We start from the raw sequence: 20,783 nt of genomic DNA, 5'->3' as shown, positions 1-20,783 counted from the left end.
GGGTGTTCTCCACAGTGCATCTGGTCTATAATCCTCACGTAATCTGTTAAACATTCCAAGGTGAAAAGGAGGAGATAGTGAGTGGTAAGCACAAGAGACCCCTTTACTAGTACAAATACTAGCATAAAACCATTAGAGCAGGATTTACAGTAGTAAAAAGTTCCCCCGTTACAGAGGAGATCTTTTACCAGCGATATATGGGCAGATCTATTCCTTTTATTAATGTCCGAACAGTACAGAGGGGCCACATTGTAACATAATTAAAAGTCTGACCTTGTGTCTTAGCATAAACAGTTCCTATATATGTTACCTCTAAGTGGAAATGCTTTATAGCATTTAATTTGACCACTATGAATTTTTTAAGGTGTAAGAAAGCACTCTTTCATTGTTTATTACTTTTTTTTTCAGGGCATTTGATACTTTGGCTAAAGCACTTAATACCACAGATGGTACAGCAGCTCATAACTTGGCAGATGGGATGGATCCTACAGGAGGAGGGAATATTCATGTAATCAGTAGAGATCAGTCAACACCAATTATTGAAGTGGAAGGACCCCTACTTACAGATACACATGTCACATTTAAGGTATGTGCTTCTTTAAATTGTCTTACTAAACAAAGTAACACTTAAGACATAACCCAAAATTAGTTTACTATGTTTTCTTTATTCTTATATTTAATTTTGGCAATATAATCTGGGATAACATCTGCTATTACAAAGCTTCTAACACAATTTTCACTCTTGCATGCTGTATCTAAAGAGTACAGGTGTTATTTCGTAAGACCTTTTCATGGACAGAAGGGTGCTTTAAAATTTATTTCACTTTGCAGTGCTGCTGATAATCACTTTCCATATCATCCATATAGTATGATGTCTTGCTTAATTCATTTATAATTCTAGACAGTGTAAAACTTTAATCTAAAAGGCTCCTTCATATAAAGAGAGGTTACAGTGCCTTCTTAGATGCTTATGGTTAGACCACTGAAAAAGGTCTTACATTTTAAAGATGCTTCAGCTTCAACTGAATACAAAACACACATGTTGATAAACAGTGTGCAAGAAACAGTAAGGGTGTTCATCTTGCTGTAATCAAATCGTAGTTTCAAGAAATACAAAGATCATTACTGAAATAAGTAATACTTAATGTAGTCAAACTTTTTTCATAACCTGCTTATTCCCATTAATGGTGTTTTGTGATTGTAGATTCCTATTACATGACTTTCCCATTTTAGATATTTAGATTTTATTTTGCTTCTTTTTAAGAAGTTTTAAAAGATCTTTTATAGCACTGTGATGCTAGCCAACACTCCACAGAGCAATGAAATTTTTAATTATTATTAAATGAATATGAAAACATTTTAAAAGGAAGCATTTCGGCTCTCTCCCACATAATTTCTTGTCTCCTATTCCCATTTTGCATTCCCAGACAGTAGTAATAAGTTATTTAATACAGTTTTCCTTTGATAATTTCTTGTCACACAGTTCCTTATGACAGACTATGAAAGTAGTTTGAAAGTTTTCGCTGGTTATTTCATCAATAATAAAAATTGTTTTATGTCTGAACTATATCTATTGTACTGTACTTTTTTTTTTGCAGCTGACAATGCCCAGTCCAATGCCAGAGTACCTTAATGTACACTACATCTGTGAGTCAGCATCACGACTACTTTTCCTCTCTATGCACTGGGCTAGGTCCATACCTGCATTTCAAGCTCTGGGGTAAATGGACTTACTCTGTTGAACAGTTTGCTTTCTAATGAATTTAAGCACTGAACACTTTCCAGCTATTTTGAATTTTTAAATGGTGATATTGTTTAATTTTTAATGAATTCTTTAAAATGCGTGAAGACTATGCAATATTATCCTTTTTGAAGAAAAAAAATAGAAGATGGCGGAGGAAGGGATAACTACAATATCTGATATTACTGCGGTTACAGAAGCTAAAGCCGAGTCAAAAGGAAGCATTTAATTTGTAGAAATATATCTTGGTAAAGAACTGGTGAGCACTATTTTACAGATAACCTGAAATGGTTTCCTGTAGCTGGCCTATCACTTCTTTTTGCTTTTTGAAATACTTGTAATGTGCTAATATATGCCTTTTAGTAAAGTGGTTTGCAATACGTTAATCCTTATTATTAATTGTTATAAATAACATAATTACACATAGGGTAATACCAGCCTGATAGGAAAACTACATACAGTTGTTTGATTTTATGTTGTTTATAGGCAGGACTGTAATACAAGCCTTGTGCGTGCCTGCTGGAACGAGCTGTTTACCTTAGGCCTGGCACAGTGTGCACAGGTGATGAGTCTGTCTACTATCCTAGCAGCTATTGTCAACCATCTCCAGAACAGCATACAGGAAGGTATGTTTTCAGTGTGTGATTCTTATACGTGTTCAGTCCTGCCAACACTACAGGGACATCTGTATAACATTTCTCATGAGGTGTTTCCTAATCGGTGGCAGAATTGTTCCCCAGGATCCAGGGGAAGGAGAAGCCTTCTCTTGCATAATTACCTTTCCTCTGGTGATCTACAACTTTTGTTGCACTGACCTCACAGAGATCTCTGTGGGATAGAAGTGTCCATAGAAGAAATGGGGATAAGGCTGGAGGACGTATTCTCCTGTCTTCTACATCTGACTGGCAGTATAGAGAAAGACAAGTACATCCTAAAGTTGGGTGTGCTCACAGAGCTTTCCTCCCATCCAGATGTAATTTTTTTTTTTTCCCCTCTTAGAATAATGATGTCTTCTTCCAAACCACACCAGAATTTTTTCCTTCCAGAACTTTCCTTCTCCTCTTTGCAGTGTAAAACTATAGCATTTGCCAAGTATCACAACAAGAATATTCTTGCAAGTATAATGGTTTTGGATACTCCTGTAATGCAGTAATGATTAATGTATTTTGAAGTACCCTCTGAAGCATTAAACAACCTATTTTCTTGACACTCTTACGAAGATTTATGTAATTTTATTTTTTAATTCAGTGTTGGCCTGTTGATAATGGTGACTATATCTAGAATGGATGATAATCTGTTATGGATGCCTTTTTTTCATTCTTTTCTTTCAGGATGCTCCCAATCAATATGATTGATTAGCGTGAGAATAACATTCCATTTTTAATAGGAGGAAAAAAACAATACTAGCAGCTTTAAACTCTGCAAACACAGCACATTACATGAAAGCTAACTTAAATTTAAATGTGAGTTAAAAGTAGTTACAGAATACTATTTGGTACCAATTTGTTTGATGATTTTTGTGGTGCCATTATTGTGCACACGGCAAAAATTGGAAAACAGGCTTTTACTGAGGAGAGTAAGAGTTGATTGTAGAACTATAAAATGTACAAAAGTAGATAATCTGGAAAAAATGTGTAATAACCTTCAGTCCTAGTAAAGTACTTTTGTTTTATTCTACTTTATTAGCTTCATTATCATAAAGTAAATTACACAGAAATTTGATTCTTAAATGGATAGTATGCTTTCATAATGAATATAGGGTTGGGTTTTTTTTCTTTTTTTCTTGTAATTTAAGAAAGCCTGGACAGCCCTCAAAATACAACAAACTAATGTGCCTTTCCTGCAGAGAGAGAGAGGCGAGAGTTTAAAAGACCAACAAGGAAATGTGCACATTATATGTTCTGCACAGAGTTAGGCTTTTAATTATATCTCTGTCAGAATAAACACAGCTCTCTATTCCATCTACACCCCAGGCAATGAGTTTGTGGAGGAGTAAGTGGTGGGGCTATTACAGCCTTAAGCTGGCTCCACTTCTGTTCCCATGTCTCAAAAAAGAAAAAAATAAATTTGTTCTACAACCTGTACTTCCAGTCATACCATGTTACCTGAGACTGGCCAAGAAAAGAGGATGATTTGTTTTATTATGGTTTGTTGATGATTTGTTTTATTTATCTATTCTGCAAAGTTATCATATTATATTGTGTATTATAACTTTAAAATTCAAAACAAAGTGAAGAACTTCCAGAACTTTATCTAGGAAGCGTATTAGTGATGAGGCTATTTGGAAACTCTGGAATTCAAGTTCACTTTCCCTGACTATTTCTGCACCATTTCCCACTTAATATACAAATAAAAACATTACATTATGTCTATCTTGATCCATCGTGACTAAAAACTCATATCACAATTCATGTGCTTCAGAAATGTAGATTATGCTTTCATTCTTATTTCAAGACATTGTGCAAAAAATATTTCTTCTGTTCAATCTTTTTATTGCAGTTTCAGAAAATATGTAAAATAATCATAAATTACATCAAAGATTCAGTTTAAGGCACATGGGTCTGAGCAATCATATACACTATTAGCTGTACAGACAAAGGTAAAATATTTAAGTTACAATGATATGAAATGTTAAGAGATCATGACTGGAATAAAATTATTCTAATGTGTTTCTCAAGAAAAAGTTTTATCCCTTGTGAATTGACTTATCTCTGAAGTTTGATAATAGTAATTACATATTCAAAGATTTGTCTTATTGTAATCTCTAAGGTTTTCATTCTTTGACTAGTCTGCAGATACGCAGTCAGAGAGAAGGTATATTTACCAAAATAGAAATCTCTCCCTCCCTAGCTGAGCAGGTAATACCACTCAATTGTAACTTATCCACAAATAATACAAGATCAACATTTTAAGAAAGAATACGAAGCCAACATAAGGAACGTGATGTTTCAAATGATGGAAGAATCTGTGTACATGTATGTGAGTGAATTTATGCCATCAGAAGGAAAAAAGACTATTTACGACAGTAAATGAAAAATTCGCTTCTAAAAGTACAGATAGAGGAAAAAATAGCACTGTCATTACTGCTCTTGCATTCACTTCTGGAAAAGCTAACTCAATACTGTTCGAATTTAAAATTAGGATTGCATGATAGCATTTGTTTTGTGCTTCTGTTTGTTCCCGGAATCAGTCTAGCCATTTGTAGAATAATTCACCATAATTTGAGAGTCTCTGCTCAGAACAGTACATCACTGGAGTAAGATTGGTATTGCTGATTATGCTGTACTGGCAAAATTATGCAAAAGAGATAACATTCTGTTTGCTAGCCCTGTGTCTCACTCAGCTTTATAAATTTTCACTTCCATAATCATTCAGGCCATCCTTTATGTTAAGTGGTTTTAAGATAGCAAATGACACAGAAGACTTTAAAATGTCACTTCACTTGTTTTATAAAAGGATATTGGTTACTATATCAGATACTTGAGCTCACATGAAATAGCAAACAATATCTTTTTGTAGATAAACTTTCTGGAGACAGAATAAAGCAAGTCATGGAACACATCTGGAAACTTCAGGAGTTCTGTAACAGCATGGCCAAACTTGATATTGATGGATATGAATATGCATACCTTAAAGCTATAGTCCTCTTTAGCCCTGGTAAGGAATTTAGTAACCATAACTTTTTAAATAATAAGCATTAATATGTTAATGTTTTAGCAATTTTTTTAATTAGACTAGTGTCTTGAGATGAGACTGATCTGTTAAGCTGCAGATAAAATGATTGTTCCATAATGATTTATCACAAATAATATGTGTTTTAAAAATAACTTTGGAGCAATGTATCCATGTTATTTACAGTTCCAATGTATCAAGTGTTTCCTGTACACTCCACCTTAGAACTCTAGACTCAATTATCTTCAGCTGAGAATCTATGAGTAATAAGTTGTCTGGGATGTGTACTAGCAATATTAGTGAAGTAAATGGCAGGAAGTATTAGAGGAAATATATTCTTACAGTGACAAAAAGAAATTGGCTTCAATTTTAATATTTTTAATACACTCATAAGAGGCATCGCTGAAATATGAGCAGAAATACCACTGTATTTTATATGGAACTTCCACAAAATCTCCGAAACTAAATGTAAACAGGCTGTCTTCCATTTGTTAACAAAAAAATGATAGCAGACAACTAAAGCATGATCAACAGTGTTTATGAGATATGAGGATTTACTCAAAGAAGACACTTGAGATTTTCTGGAATGATAAGGTAAGGACATTAAAAAAATGTGAAGTGACAGTCTCTTCAGCAAAGGTGGAGAAATGTTCCTAGGACACAGAAAGGTTAATTTAAAACTGCTGATAGGCTGAACGAAAGGGAAACTCTTGCTCAGAAATGTAAATTATTTACTTTAATTCAAAGGTGTTTACCACTTCGAATTTAACAAGATACAAGGAGTATCTTGTTATCAGGGGTTTTGGGGTTGGTGTTTTTTTTTTTTTTTTTGCATTGATACTTTTTTTTCTCTTTGTGATAAAACTTACTTTAATTAGAAGATATTGGTGTCCTGAATTAGCTTTTGAAATTTTTTTTGCAGATTATATTATTAGGATTAGGTTTATTAGGGTTTTTATTCAAGTTGGAGGAGCAAGAAACTCTCCAAACTCAAGCTAGCTCTGTCCCTTTTCAAGGGAAGAGCAGTTGGAACACAACACTGAAGATATTTGGGCATAGTCAGATAGGTGGTATTTTCTGTTTTTTTTCTGATCATGTGACTGACTTTGAGGAGCTGAGCCAGCTGGAATTAAAACATGAGACAGACTCGGGAAGGTCAAGAAATTGATCTGGCAAGAAAACAACCCTAGATACTGCTCAGTCAGCATAGTTAATCAAAATCACAGAGGCAAACACATTTTAAAAAGCAAGGTTAGAGACATAAACTAGGAGTGTCATTGCCTGGTACATACCTACAGGCTTAATCTTTTTCCACTTTCTTGTGGATACACACAGCTATAGAGAGAAAAGTGAGGAAGCTAATTCTGAAGCCAGGAAGCAAATGTTCAATTGAGTGGTTTCCTTTATACAGCTAACATGTTAAACATCACAATACAAGATAAATATTTAAATGAAATTAAATGCAAGAATCTTATAACTACATATATTTCACAATGTATAGGGAAACAATCGACATACAGAAATGTTTTGTTTCTTTAGATCACCCTGGTCTGACCAGTTCAACCCAAATAGAAAAATTCCAGGAGAAGGCACAGATGGAATTGCAGGACTATGTACAAAAAACCTATCCAGAAGATACTTATAGGTATTTATTGTCTATAGTACCCAAAGTAATGTTGTGGGCTGTAGCTGGCAAAAGTACAAAATAACATCACTGATATAAAATTTCCTTTTGACATCTGTTCTTTTTTGACTGTGGATGAGAAAGAACTAGATAACTTGTTCATAAAAGCAAGCAGGTTTGTTTAAAGATAGGTAGAAGCAAGAATAGCTCTCTAGCTTCTTCCACGTAAATTGAACTTGAGTACTTTCTTTTTTTGGGGGGGGAGTTGTTTTGTTTTTTTTTTGAGTCTCATTGCCATGTTTAGAAAAGTAAACAGACTTATTTTATTAGAAGTCTCAAGAATAGCTGCCTCAACTGCCTCAAACTTCTTTAATTCAAATTGCTTCCTTTTTCAAGTTAGTTGTCAAAGAGGCTTTGAGATAATAAAAGGTGATTACCATCCTTTAAATGTTTGACAAGTTACATATGCAGAAAAATATATAAAACTGCCAGTTTATGAACCTTGGAACAATAAGGACTACATGTGGGGAACAGTAATCGACTCTTAAGCTTCTGTTTATAAGAAATTCCCTCCTCCTACTTATTTTCTCCTTTTTTTTTTTTAATTTCCAAGGACTTCTCTTTGAAAGTAACTTGTTTTTTCACCTCTCAACTGTTCCTGTTTCTTACTTGCTAGAAATAATTATCCTATTTTCTAATAATCTCCATCAAAACTATTTTAAATTTCATCAACACAATGATTCTCTGCACTACAAGGGAAATTCTAACGTCTGTCTAACAATATATCCTAGACCATACTCTCCTTTACTGTGAAAGGTATCCCCATGTAAAGAAGCATGCAATCCCATACATATAGGCAAGGTCTGAGGGTAGTGAAACTTTAAAAAAAACAAACCAAACCAAACCAACAACAAAAAAAAACACCAAAAGAAAAAAGCCTGTAAAAGAGAGTTTCCCCCATCTCAGAAACTGGTTTCTGCACTGATCTTTCAGAGTTAACATTGTGTGGGGCAACAGAAAGGGCATCAGGATTCCCAGTTAGGTGCAGTGAAGATGGGATTCTCTACTTCAGAAACATCCTCGAATCCCACATTCTTCTTCTGTGTACAATTCAATTATTTTGGTTTGATGTGTGAGAGCTGGATATCTGCCATAAAAAGAAATACAGAATTTGTTCCATATACTTAACTTCTCTTAATAGTGGCTCAAGGAAGAAAATCGGAGAGTTCCGTTTCCCAAACAATGTCCTGTATTTTAACTGATATTGTCTATATCCCTATGCTCACCCATATGTAAGTTTAGAGTACAAATCTGATTATTTCTGAGCAACTGAATGCTGGCAGAAACTGAGATAGAAGCACAAGTGTTATAATTTTCACAAAAACAGCAGCATAGCTTGGATCTTTTTGCAATTTTCCCCTAAAGTTTACAAGATATGGTATATTAGCAGAATGGACCTTACATATTTTCTCCATAGATATTCAAGCATTTTCCAGAAGTCTGTGTTCAGTGCTGCCTAAGGTTTGCTATTACATGGCTCTGGTTCAGGAAATTTATTTATTTTGGCATTTGTGATGTACATCTGCCATATAAACACAGCAGATATGCTTTCATCACTGTCCTAAATTTCAAATGCATTGAAAGTCCAGAAATTCAGTATGATCACTTCATTATATTGGATGTCTGTTAACATCCTGGTACCTACAAAACCACAGCATTTGGCAATATGTATGAGTAACAGCACATCCCTCCAAATTCCTTTTCTCATCAGAAGCAGATTCTCTTATTTCCTTTTATACATATCCAGTCCCATTCTTGCTATCTGGTTTGTCATTAAGTTGCTAGGCAACGGAGCACTATGCTGTTCATGGTTTAAATTTTAATTAAGCGTTTTACTCTTAAAATTGTGCAAATGTTCTCACTAGTCAGTATGAGTATTACTAGTCTCAGCATTGTCCTGAACTATGAAGTGCTTCCAGAGCTGGGAACTTCAAAAGCAGACCAGGAGAATTGTGTGTTTGTACATACACATTGTATCTACAAAGGGTATTAATATGTCCTTTTCATTGGAAAACCACAAAGAAAGATGGTGGCTTTTCATTTCACTTGCAGGATAAAAAAGTAACCGTTCTTTTCATGGTAGCTCAATTAGCTTTAATTGCCTCTTTACTCCCATTCATGAGTTACGGTAATAATAAAAGCAGATCCAGCTCTTTAGCCACAAAGTATTTTAAATTGGTATTATATGTATTTATAATCCACTGAACTTCTTTTTCAGGCTAGCCCGGATTCTAGTTCGCCTGCCAGCACTTAGGCTGATGAGCTCTAGCATTACCGAGGAACTATTTTTTACTGGTCTCATTGGAAATGTTCCCATTGACAGCATAATCCCCTACATTCTCAAAATGGAAACAGCAGAATATAATGGTCAAATAACTGGCACGTCTGCGTAGTGGGAACAACACAATTTGATGGATTGAAGTAATTTTCGTAAAAACATACAATTACGAAGTTAAAAGAATAGCATTTTGGTATGTACAAATATTTCCAACTTGTTTTCAGTTTCCTGTCAGATTTCTCCTTGTCTGTTTGCTGACATTGACAAAATTTAAGCAGCTATTAAAAGACCTGTTATAGGACCTTTTCTGCCACAAGGAATATTTTTGATGCCTTTCATTTAAAAGGCTATAGATTACTGAACATACTTTTCACATGCTTTGTATTTAGAAATTATCAGTGGTTAAAAACAGAGTTTTATAATACCAGAGATTAGTAATAAAATTACTTTAAAAGTAAAAAGAACAGTATGTATATATTTAAAAATATCCTTGGAATTAATATCTAATAAATGCCAGGGTATAATACTAGCACTTTGTAAGCACTTCTTGTCAAAACGACAATGTCATCAACATCCTGCTTATGAGTATGGAAAATGAAATAAATTGCATATGTCCTTAATCAAAATGCTAGTGATTTCTGTGAAAATGTACAATGCTACAGGAGACAATCATTTATTCTACAAAAAGTCACTTGCTCTTATGTTATGCATGAAATATTAATGTGGATTCTTAAATCAGATATCCACATTATATGAAACTATACTGTTAAATTAGTGCAGTTGTAATTCACAGTACGATGCAGTCATAGTGACTATTACGTGCTACGGGAATTACCCAAACTAGGAGAAAAAATGTGTTTCTTGCCACAGTAATGATGAAATATTCAGGTTCCTTAAAGTTTCTATTCAGACCAACACAGTCATGACAAATGTTAGAATATAGGAAGCCTTTTGATTCTGGGGAAAATTGGTCATTAACTGGAAGAAGTCATTTTCAAGTAGAGCTGTGTGATGCTCTCTGAGTATGCTCTTTGTATTTCCAAATTTACTCCTTCTCTCTGTACTCCTAAACACCCTCATCATCCAGCCAAAGGTACAATTTAAAACCTGAAATGTGGTAGAACCTCTGGCTGTCAAGACAGCTGGCAAGACAGCTCTCTTACTTACAAAGCTCTCTTACTTTATTTCTGCCCTCCTCCCTCCCCTTCCCTGACTGAGCACTCCCAATTTTGCAGTGCTCTCAACCTTCCTATGACTCAGTTTGAAATATAGTTAGGATTTACATTGTCATGTACAATTGCAGTTAATGACTGATATACCATGGAGTTATAAAATTCACTACTTTTTAATTGTCTAGAGTGATGAGCCATCAACATGTTTTCTAGTATTGGCCATTAGCTGCTAGCATTGCTTTCATTTTAGTATAATTTATTATTATTGACATTAAATATTTTAAACAATCGAAGTTTAACAAAAAGTCATGGCAATTAATACCTTCATCTGATCCTGGCTCATTAGATGCATCAATTATTGTAATTATTTGTATGGTAGAGGCATTTTCTACTTGTGTACTTTTTTGTGACAAAAATCTGTAAGTTCAGCACTACTTTTTTCTTCTGTTATTGACATTTATTTAGAAACACCAACCAGGTTGGTTTTCGTGTCTTTTAAGGGTCTGAATTGTAGCCAAAAGACCTTAAGCAGCTCTAGATGAGGCTTCTGATGTAATAAAAAGTCTTGACCTGGTGCACTTCATTCTCAGGAGGAGGCTAACATTTGTAGCACTCATTGTGACACGGAAGGCTATTTAATTTTAGCTTCTGGATGCATTAGTGTCTTCTACAGTTACCATTATTACAGCATTCAGGATCTTCTTTTCTCAAAAGGGTTTTACAAAGAGTCCAATATACATGCAGAGATTTGTAATATTGCACTTTCATTTTTCTTGGCTTTTGCTATAGCAAATGAAATTGTCATATTTTTAATGTGACGGAAGGTCCACACTCTGAATGTTACGTCAACTGGAATGCAGAATTTTATACTAGCTGTTTTATTGCAGTGTAACTTCTTGTGTGATTGTATCAGCACTTCCAATGCAAAGTCCCTGTTTTAAGGGTATACAACTTAAAAATTAATTGTGATATTAACATCAGAAGAAGTAGCTACCTTGGAAAGAGTTGTGGCCATTTTTGTTAAAATTTAAAATTTTATTGGGTTATGTCATTGTTGTTCTAAAAGCAGTATGCATTGAACTATTGTGATATTTTTCATTGCAAATAAGATTATGCAGTTTAATTTGCTTTCAGTATTTTGTAAAAATCATTTAAGCAGATAAGTAAGCATTGTTAATGACAATGAGATATTCCTTAGCACAAAAACTAGCCATTGGAATCTTTTTTCCCAAATTTGAATACACACCAGCTGGCTTTTTCATGACAAACATCATTTCAACTTCCAATTTTTCAAGTAAAAGGGCACCATTTTCCGTGCAAAAATTTGTTTCCCTAATTTTTCTTACTTGTGCTGTGAGTGTAACAGTTCAGGAAACAAAATAAAGCCACTACAGTTTTTTGGGAACAGAGGGATTGCATGAAATAAAACTTAAAATGTATGCATTGTATTACATTTCTAAATCAAAATGGTAAATATCATGCAGCTCTGTTTACAAATAAACTATACTCCCTACAAATGCAAGGCCACATAATGCTATCCTTGATCTATCTCTGGTAGTCACTTTCTCTGCAAATTGTTCCCTGGACTTTAGGGATAAAATATTAATTTGTGTAAATGGAGTAACAATAATGCAATCCATATCTAGGGTTTATTTATTGTGCATGCATTTAATAAATGAAATGAAGCAGTTCCATACTTAAGATTCCGATATTACCACCTAAAAGCTATAAAGTCTCTCTTTGTATAGCATCATTAGCATGATTTGCTGGCTTGCATTAGTCAGAACCAAGCTAATTTAGTCCTTATGCCATTAACAAAAAGTACTTTCTCTAACTATACACTATTTTGATTCCAAGACTAACAGTTTGGATTGTAGAAATTTGGACGGCAGATGGTAGATCCTAGAGCTTAAGAAATATCCAGAATCTAAAATGTTTTGCATATTTGAATATTAGCTATAAATAATAAGACAGATGTGATGAATAACCTAACACTTCTTTCTCACATGCTGCTCAAGGGCTGTCAGAAAAATGAGCCAAAGATTTGGCATATGATGGAGAGACACTGAAAGGAATCACTTAAAACACTGCCATATAAAACTATAAACCATCTTCTCCAGTGCAGTAAGGCTCTTTGCACTAAATTTCAAGTGTAATCACAGAATCACAGAATGGCTGAGGTTGGAAGGGACCTCTGGAGGTCATCTGGTCCAACCCGCCTGCTCAGGCAGGGACACCTGGAGCCAGCTGCCCAGGACCGAGGCCAGGTGGCTTTTGAATATCGCCAAGGATGGAGACGCCACAACCTCCCTGGGCAACCTGTGCCAGTGCTCAGTCACCCGCAGAGTGAAAAAGTGTTTCCTGATGTTTGAGAGAACCTCCTGTGTTTCAGTTTGTGCCCACTGCCTCTGGTCCAGTCACTGGGCACCACTGGGAAGAGCCTGGCTCCATCTTCTTTGTACCCTCCCTTCAGGTAGTTATACACGTTGATGAGATCCCCCCCGAGCCTTCTCTTCTCCAGGCTGAACAGTCCCAGCTCTCTCAGTCTTTCCTCACAGGAGAGATTTTCCAGTCCCTTCATCATCTTCGTGGCCCTTTGTTGGACTCTCTCCAGTATGTCCATGTCTCTCTTGTACTGGGGAGCCCAGCACTGGACACAGCACTCCAGGTGTGGCCTCACCTGTGCCAAGTAGAGGGGAAGGATGCCCTCCCTCGACCTGCTGGCAACGCTTTGCCTAATGCAGCCCAGGATACCATTAGCCTTCATTGCGGCAAGGGGATGTTGCTGGCTCGTGCTCAATTTGGTGTCCACCAGGACCCCCAGGTCCTTCTCTGCCAAGCTGCTTTCCAGCCGGGTGGCCCCCAGCATATATTGGTGCCAGGGGTTGTTCCTCCCCAGAGGCAGGACTTTGAACTTCATGAAGTTCATGTCAGCCCATTTCTCCAGCCTGTCGAGGTCCCTCTCAATGGCAGTATGACACTCTGGTGTATCAAGCAGTGAAGCTGCTAATCTATCAGTGATCTAGGTCTAATCTAGCAGTGAAGCTATTTTAGCTCATTCAAAGAAATCTTTTCCTTTTCCTTGTATGTCCATCAACAGAAGATAGATGTTCAAGAGGCACAGAACTGATGAAGGGATTCTTTCTGCCAACAGTTTAGGTGTTACTTGGTAGCAACAGAAAAAGGCATGTCTAAGGAAAATGGGCCTCACAAAGTTGTTCTTGCTCTATGTTAACCTCTGACATTATTTTCAGCCTCTTCTGGTGATTGGGCTTTCAGGCCACTCTAACATAATGAAGGTAGAACAATGTACACAATACAGCTGCAGACTCAAGCAAGATTTAAACTATCTGCAGAAAATACTACAAGGCTGATGTAGTTCTTGTCATTTCTGAGGTTTGTTCCATCCCCCCTGCCAGTAACTGGAAGATGGTAACAGGCTAATCTTACTAGCTTTACTTTTAAATTAGTTTCATTTTGTTTCTTTGCAAATGCAAACTTTTGTTTATGAATATGGGACAGGAGAGTTTTTTATTATTGTAACAATTATTGAAAAACTATTTCTTGACTTTAAGTATGGAAATTGCTTGTTTTCATAAAGGCCAAATTTCAATGCCAAACTTGTGTTTACAGAACTAGGAGTCAAAGGATCACAGTCTTAAAATGATTCTAAGGCAAGTGAGAAAGTGATAGGGAAAACAAGTCAGGGCTGAAGCTTCCAGGCAAAACCAGTTTCCTGACTGTGTTTCTTCTTTGGCAGAAACTGTAAAACACTTAAGTGTTTTCACTGTTGGGTATAGTACATGGGACTTTCACAGATTCCTGAATGATTTCATCCAAGATGCTGAAGATGTCAGTACATTTTCCTGCCCATTAAAATTAAGAGGGTAGTTAGGATTCTTCCCTGATTACCTGCTGTTTAATTAGTAAGGGATAACTTAAAAAAGCACCAAATAGCATGAGTAGCAAGTATAGTAGTATCAGGAATACAGTTTAGCCAGGAAAAGGGAACTGGAAATTATTGGGCTGAGGATACTTCCAAAAAAGCAGTGATCAAAGCAGCTTTCTGCAATAACAGCACCAGTCAGGGGCCCTGTTTGAATTGGGTGGTGTGGGCCATAGAACTGGCAGGTCAATCAGACATACGCAGGTGCACCAGCAAATACCTACAAGATGATATCACCCTGAAAAGAAAAAAAAAAACCAAACCAACAACTGTTTTTCTATTTGAAATCCCTCTCCTCTCCTTTGGTTACTCTGTAGAGTGCAAAAGCAGGGTAAGTTGGTTCTTTTTCATCTACTCTTGCCCATAAGAGAAAAAGCAGAAATACCAGGCAAACAACAAGTAGGTTCCCATCTGTCCCAGCAGTTTGCCACACTTGCCGTACAACAGAACAGCTGCTGCCGTGGTTTGCTCTAATGATAAGCATGGGCCTGCTGTGAGAGCAAGCACACAACATCTGCAGTCCTGATGCCCCCATACATCCAGGGAGAATCAACAAAATAAGGCCACGTTCACCCTATAGAAGAGAGTAAGGGGCAGAGAAAGGACAAATTGCCAGCATCTACTGGATCTTGAATGACAGAAAATTAGTTTAAAAACCAGCTTTATATGAAAAATTACCAAGAGGGCATGGCAAAAGGGAGAAAATGAAAACATTTACTTTTTGCACCTTTTCATTCTAAAGTTGCTGAGTCATTTTAACAGTAAATTCTCCTGAACTAAGTTCAGGCTTACTGTTTGATGAAAAATGCCGTAACCCCTCTTGTTAGATAATGCTACAACCCTACTTCTGCTGCAATCAATGTTACCAACATTATATGGGAAATTATTTGTGCAAAAAAAATTAGAACATTATTTATACTGAGGTTGCAAGTTAAAGTAAAATTCTTCATGAAGTTTAAATGCTCTAAGTCTAAATATATTAGACTTTGAAAGCATCAAATCCCAGAATTACCTTATTACTGAGCTTCCTGTGGTGAAGTCACACTAAGTTCATCACAGATAATACTGTCATAATGTTCCATAATTCCCACAGCCTGTTTTATCCTCCGAGTTACATGAATGCTTTGAAAATGGCTTATTATTGTTAAATTCATGCTTGTCTTCCTTCTTTTTAAAGGGTTTGATAGATTTTTACACATCTTTATTTTGTGCCTCCCACCATTGTGCATTTCTGCATGTTCAATTCTAAAACTCACTCGAGCAGCTAATGCATATGTACATAGTTGTATGTATGTGTGTATGAATGTATATGTTTATACCTATCTGTCTAAATATATTATGTACAGTGTATAGAAAGTGTGTAGTGTATGTATATATGTACAGATATGTAGTCATGTATTCATACCGTTCTATATGTTAAAGCTTTTCATTCATTTGCTAATCCAGAGCTTCCCAGTTTTCATTTCTCAGCCCAAACTAAGCCTCGCTTAAGCAGGTGAATCCTCATGAATTTCAGAACTTTGCACCTTTTTCTAAATCTAGCCTGAATTTAGTATTTTCTGTGCAGAACTGACAAATATGTTCCATGAATTTTCTGGCTTTTACGTTACTCCCTTTACCTTTCTCATTTGACATGTAGAAGTCTGCTAGTGAATAGTTAATTGAACATACAATGTCTGTTAAAAATAAATTAATAAATAAATAACCACAGTCATAGAAAATACTTCCCTGTTTTCAATATATACTCATTCTCTTTCAGCCTTCTGAGAGACTTTTTTGTAAAGTTTTATTTCGCAGTGAAAGTTGGTAAGAGATTGATTTTTTTTTTTTTTTTAAAGTCTTCAGCAGTGGCTAATTGGAAGAAAAACAAGTTGCCCTTTATCATTGAACTGTAGCACACAGAACAGGATGCAATGGATGCTGTTTAAAAAATCAATACTCATATTGCCATAATGATAACATGAAACCAAACCGTTAGTTAAACAAAGACTATGATGTCCTCCATTCAATGAAACGATGACATTTCTGTTGCAGTGGTAATTAAATAAGAGGGAGATTGCAGTTAGTTTATTTCTTAGTGAGCATCAAGACTTATTTAGGATTTTCACAATGCATTTGAATTGTATATCCACTTACCAAAGTTACTCTCTTTATTGTCTATCTTAAACTAAACAAAGTTGGTTAGTTTATTTAGTTGTCAGACTGATGTCCATTTTCACATTCTCTCCTTCCCTGAACTGTAATCTGTGCAGATCTTGCACTGTGTGTGTCAAGTTTCCATTGTTCACATGGGAGCTGGGCACATGGAGCATTTATGAAATTAGGCTTGCAGTAAGACAATTTATTACTCTTAGGGAGTATTCAAACATTTAAATTATCAAAATATAAGTAGTTCTTGTTCCTTTTCCCTTCTGATGACTTAAGTTACAAAGGAAGCCTTTTGTAAAAGTAATTCTATTAACTTTGATTTTTTAAAAAAGCATTTCACAGACCATGTAGGGGAGTAGTTCAGCAAGTCTTGTTTCTGTCATATTAAGAAGGTGAAGCGGAATTTTCTGGGCATTTATTTCCACCTTTTGTACTCAACATGGCAAAGACTTGTGTACATTTAAGCAGATGAGCAGACACCAATTAAAACCAGGTGAGCTTCTTGCATGCTTAAAGTAAAACACAAGTCTCTTTCAGAGTCAGGCCCTCTGCTTGTAAAGTCTTTGCTATGGAAAATGCTAAGAATGTTCTCTGTTTTTCGCTCTATCGTTTAGTAAGCATTTGTAAGCTTTTGTTTCAAATATAGGAAAAAAAGGTAAAACATCCATTTTAACATTTCAAACCTTATTTTGAGATTTTCCGCAAGAAAATTATTTAAATTAATGGCAGGAATTCCTGTGACAGATGGTCCTTCATTGGTGTCTTGACAATCAGTGCTGTTTGAATAATGTTTGCTTTCCTCTTTAAAGGCTGAATGGAAACCTGTGTCTATTAACATCATTGTACTGTGGTAACATTTTTAAAGATTAGGAAGCCAGCTAGGGTATTGATCAGGACTGAATCTGCTTAAAATTTCAATTGTGAATTTAGAAAAAAGCATATTTTAAAATTGTGAACTTGTTTTATATACACATTTGAATTGTTTGTATTCTGAAGGACAAAATGCACTCAAATTTAAGTCGCAATAGAGGCTCTGTTGTAATATTCTGTGGAAACTGGCAGGTGAAATCAGCTTTCTGTATTTGATCACAGAAAGCAAAAGTCTGAGAAGCACACCTATTGCCAGGTATCTAACACCCCTGAATAACTGGCTTCTCATACATTTTTTAATTATCTTAGATAAATGATAATAAGGCACAGGTCCATTTAAAAATATTTTCAATGATTGCGGGTTAAAAGTAGGACTGAATAAATTTCAAATAAAAAGGATATTCTTTAAGAAGAAAACATGTTACGTACAGAGCATGTATGTTAAATTTCTCACACATGGAATCAACGTTAAATGTGGGACTATTTTTAATAATTAATCTGTACTCCAAAATACATTGCAAGCCAGTGTTCAAACAGTTTCATAACTGAAAAACTGCACATTGTGTAAGTGTTGTATCTGTTTGGCATACCAGGGAGTTCTGAGCTCTACAAAAAGAGCAAATTTTTATAAAAAGAATAATCTACTTTTAATTCCTTGGGACATTTTCTGGAAGTCTCTGTTCATTATAATTTAGAAAACTATCATTTATGTTATTATATTTTAATTTCAAGTTAAAAACCTTGCAAAAGTTGTTAATTTCCCACAGCTGTTTTTGTGAAATCAGCATTGTTATGTGTGATAGCATTTAAAAATAATAGCATGTTCTTTTTTTAATCTGAATTTTATATCTAATCAATGTCTTCAGTTATGAAGAGGAATTTGCATTGTTGTGTTTGTATATAGAGTATTGCAGTGCATGATTTAGCTTATGCATTTTATTAAATGCTGTTTAAATGTGGCATTATATTGTTGTGGCTTAATACTACTACCTAAATGAGGTTTATACCATTAAAGTGAATTACAAATATAAATGCATTCTTGAGTTTTATTTTTGAGTTCACTTAATTTCTTCTTAAACATTAGGTGTCTAAGCCAAATACATAATTTACTATCTTTTAGAGAGAAACGTATTTTCCCTTCACTACAGTGATTATGTTATGAGTGATTTAACCGGGTCTAAGACAGAAGATAAATCCCATGAACCTTACTGACACCAGGGAGCTACTTCTAGGAGAAGAAGGACCTTTTCCTAAAGGTTTTAATTAATCTTCTTTAGCCTTCTGTTTTTCTCAGTTTTTTTGAGGAGATAGTTAGCTATTAATAGACAATGCTTTATGTTTGCTTTTATCTGGTAGCTCCTTCCTGTTCCCCAGTTTTTAAATTAAGGTGATGCATTGGGTCTTGTTTTAGTTCCCTTCACACACACTTTATAACCGAGGTAATGAACTTGGACTCTTCCAAACAGTAAATGCATCTTCCATTTTATATATAACATGGTTGAGATGCACCACACGTATTTATATAGAGAAGATGAGAGGTAGTTAACTTCATTTCTTGTTGCTGCTATTAGAAACTGTACAACTTGGAGAAGTTGCACTTAGCAGAAATGAGGGTAATCGGACTTCAGGTTTCAGTTGTCAAATCCAGGTGTCTACAAGAAAAACATGCATGGGGAAAGAAAAAATGTCCTATTCATTTAGAGGCCTACTGTGAAGCAGGAGTTTTTGTTGCCTAAGTTTGAAAAGGTTGATCCTCTGCCAATTGGAATTGTGTCCACACAACAGAGTATTAAATTTGTTACTCTCTCTGTAGAGCATCTAGAAAAGAAACGACAGGAGCTCAGAAGGGTGTTACTGGTCAAGATCAGTGTGCATTGACAGAATTTCATGTAGGAAATGTTTCAGAGTGTGTGTATCCTGTGGCATGAACTCACGCATCAAGTCAGGCAAATTTTTCTTGAGCACAAAATGCATTCTTTGCATTTGACAGAGCTGTCTGAATTGTTGCAGACAAAAACGTACATTCATTCATGCCATGCCATGCCAAATAATGTATTAAATTGAGTTGCTTTTTATATTTCTTTAGCCGCTTCAATGAAAGTAATAGTGAAAAAGTTAAAAAAAAAAAACAAACAAACCACCAAAACCCCCTTGGCCAACAGCATGTTTCAGAAATTTAATTTGCATCAAGATATGTTACTACAAAGGGAAACAACAAAAATGAAGTAAAAAAAAAATGCATGTGAGCATCTTTTTTTTTTCCCCAGGGAGAGGAGTTGCAGCCCTTTTGTTACGTTTTAGTTCATCTTCCAACTCTTCTACTTCCCTTAAATTGTTACTAAATAATTATTTCTTCTGCTTTAGTTGTCCCAACATGGTACCTGTGTGTACCTTACTTTTAGTTTCACCCTTTCTTATTATCTTTGCCTCCAAAATATTTGGTTTGGGGTGGTTTTGACTTCCTTTTATTAAAAGAGCATCAGCCCAATTTACTTTTTGAGACACCAGCCAAGAGTGGCTGGCTGGGGCACGAGCCCATGAGAGAGCAAACGAGCTCCAACGCCCTCGCAGTCTCCAGCAGCTCACAGCTCAGGGATGTCCTGAACCAGACATGACTTCGCTGGTAGCGTAGGTTCGCTGCCTCAAACCCAGGCAGCCTTCTCTTGAACACGCAAGCTTTTAGTAGCCACAAAACTGTTGCTAATCTGCAAAATGGCAACTCGCAATGGCAGGTTCGCAGATAAACTGCAAAGTACTGGTGAAAAAGACATCTGGCTTTGTACGACTTCATTGAACCTTACAAATCTCTTTGAGAGAGCGGGAGAAACAGCTGGGAGACCCGTGCAGGCATCATCGCCGGCAGGTTCAGCCGCACCTTCGTCTCCGCAAGCTGCCGCCCTTGCCGCTAGCCCCGGCAGAGCGGAACCCCCAGCCCCGGGCACGGGGCGCGGCCGCGGCCGCTGAGCTGAGCTGCGCTGAAGAACCCGGCGCGGCCGGCGGAGGGCGACGCTGCCGCACGGACCCCTGCGCCGCCGAGACCCGTGCAGGCATCATCGCCGGCAGGTTCAGCCGCACCTTCGTCTCCGCAAGCTGCCGCCCTTGCCGCTAGCCCCGGCAGAGCGGAACCCCCAGCCCCGGGCACGGGGCGCGGCCGCGGCCGCTGAGCTGAGCTGCGCTGAAGAACCCGGCGCGGCCGGCGGAGGGCGACGCTGCCGCACGGACCCCTGCGCCGCCTGGGGAGGCTGCTGAGGAAACTACCGCTTCCGCCGCTG

The 20,783-nt window shown here is 36.5% G+C and overlaps 1 protein-coding gene across 2 annotated transcripts in view; it reads left to right on the top strand.

Annotated features, from left to right (window-relative positions):
- Nucleotides 1–12,756, top strand: part of NR2C2 (nuclear receptor subfamily 2 group C member 2) — a 38,057-nt gene extending 25,301 nt beyond the window's left edge. For both annotated transcript variants that reach the window (XM_009283886.2, XM_009283893.2), the window contains exons 9-14: nt 409–586; nt 1,599–1,720; nt 2,228–2,367; nt 5,261–5,398; nt 6,953–7,058; nt 9,316–12,756. In XM_009283886.2, coding sequence (XP_009282161.1) covers nt 409–586; nt 1,599–1,720; nt 2,228–2,367; nt 5,261–5,398; nt 6,953–7,058; nt 9,316–9,490 — 859 coding nt within the window. In that variant the 3' untranslated portion in view covers nt 9,491–12,756. The remainder of the gene's footprint in view (nt 1–408; nt 587–1,598; nt 1,721–2,227; nt 2,368–5,260; nt 5,399–6,952; nt 7,059–9,315) is intronic.
- Nucleotides 12,757–20,783: the final 8,027 nt, after the last annotated feature.

This window comes from Aptenodytes forsteri, unplaced genomic scaffold (genome assembly GCF_000699145.1).
Source record: "Aptenodytes forsteri isolate BGI_AS27 unplaced genomic scaffold, ASM69914v1 Scaffold267, whole genome shotgun sequence".
NCBI classification, from domain to species: Eukaryota; Metazoa; Chordata; class Aves; order Sphenisciformes; family Spheniscidae; genus Aptenodytes; species Aptenodytes forsteri.
This window is presented reverse-complemented; position numbering and strand designations above follow the sequence as displayed.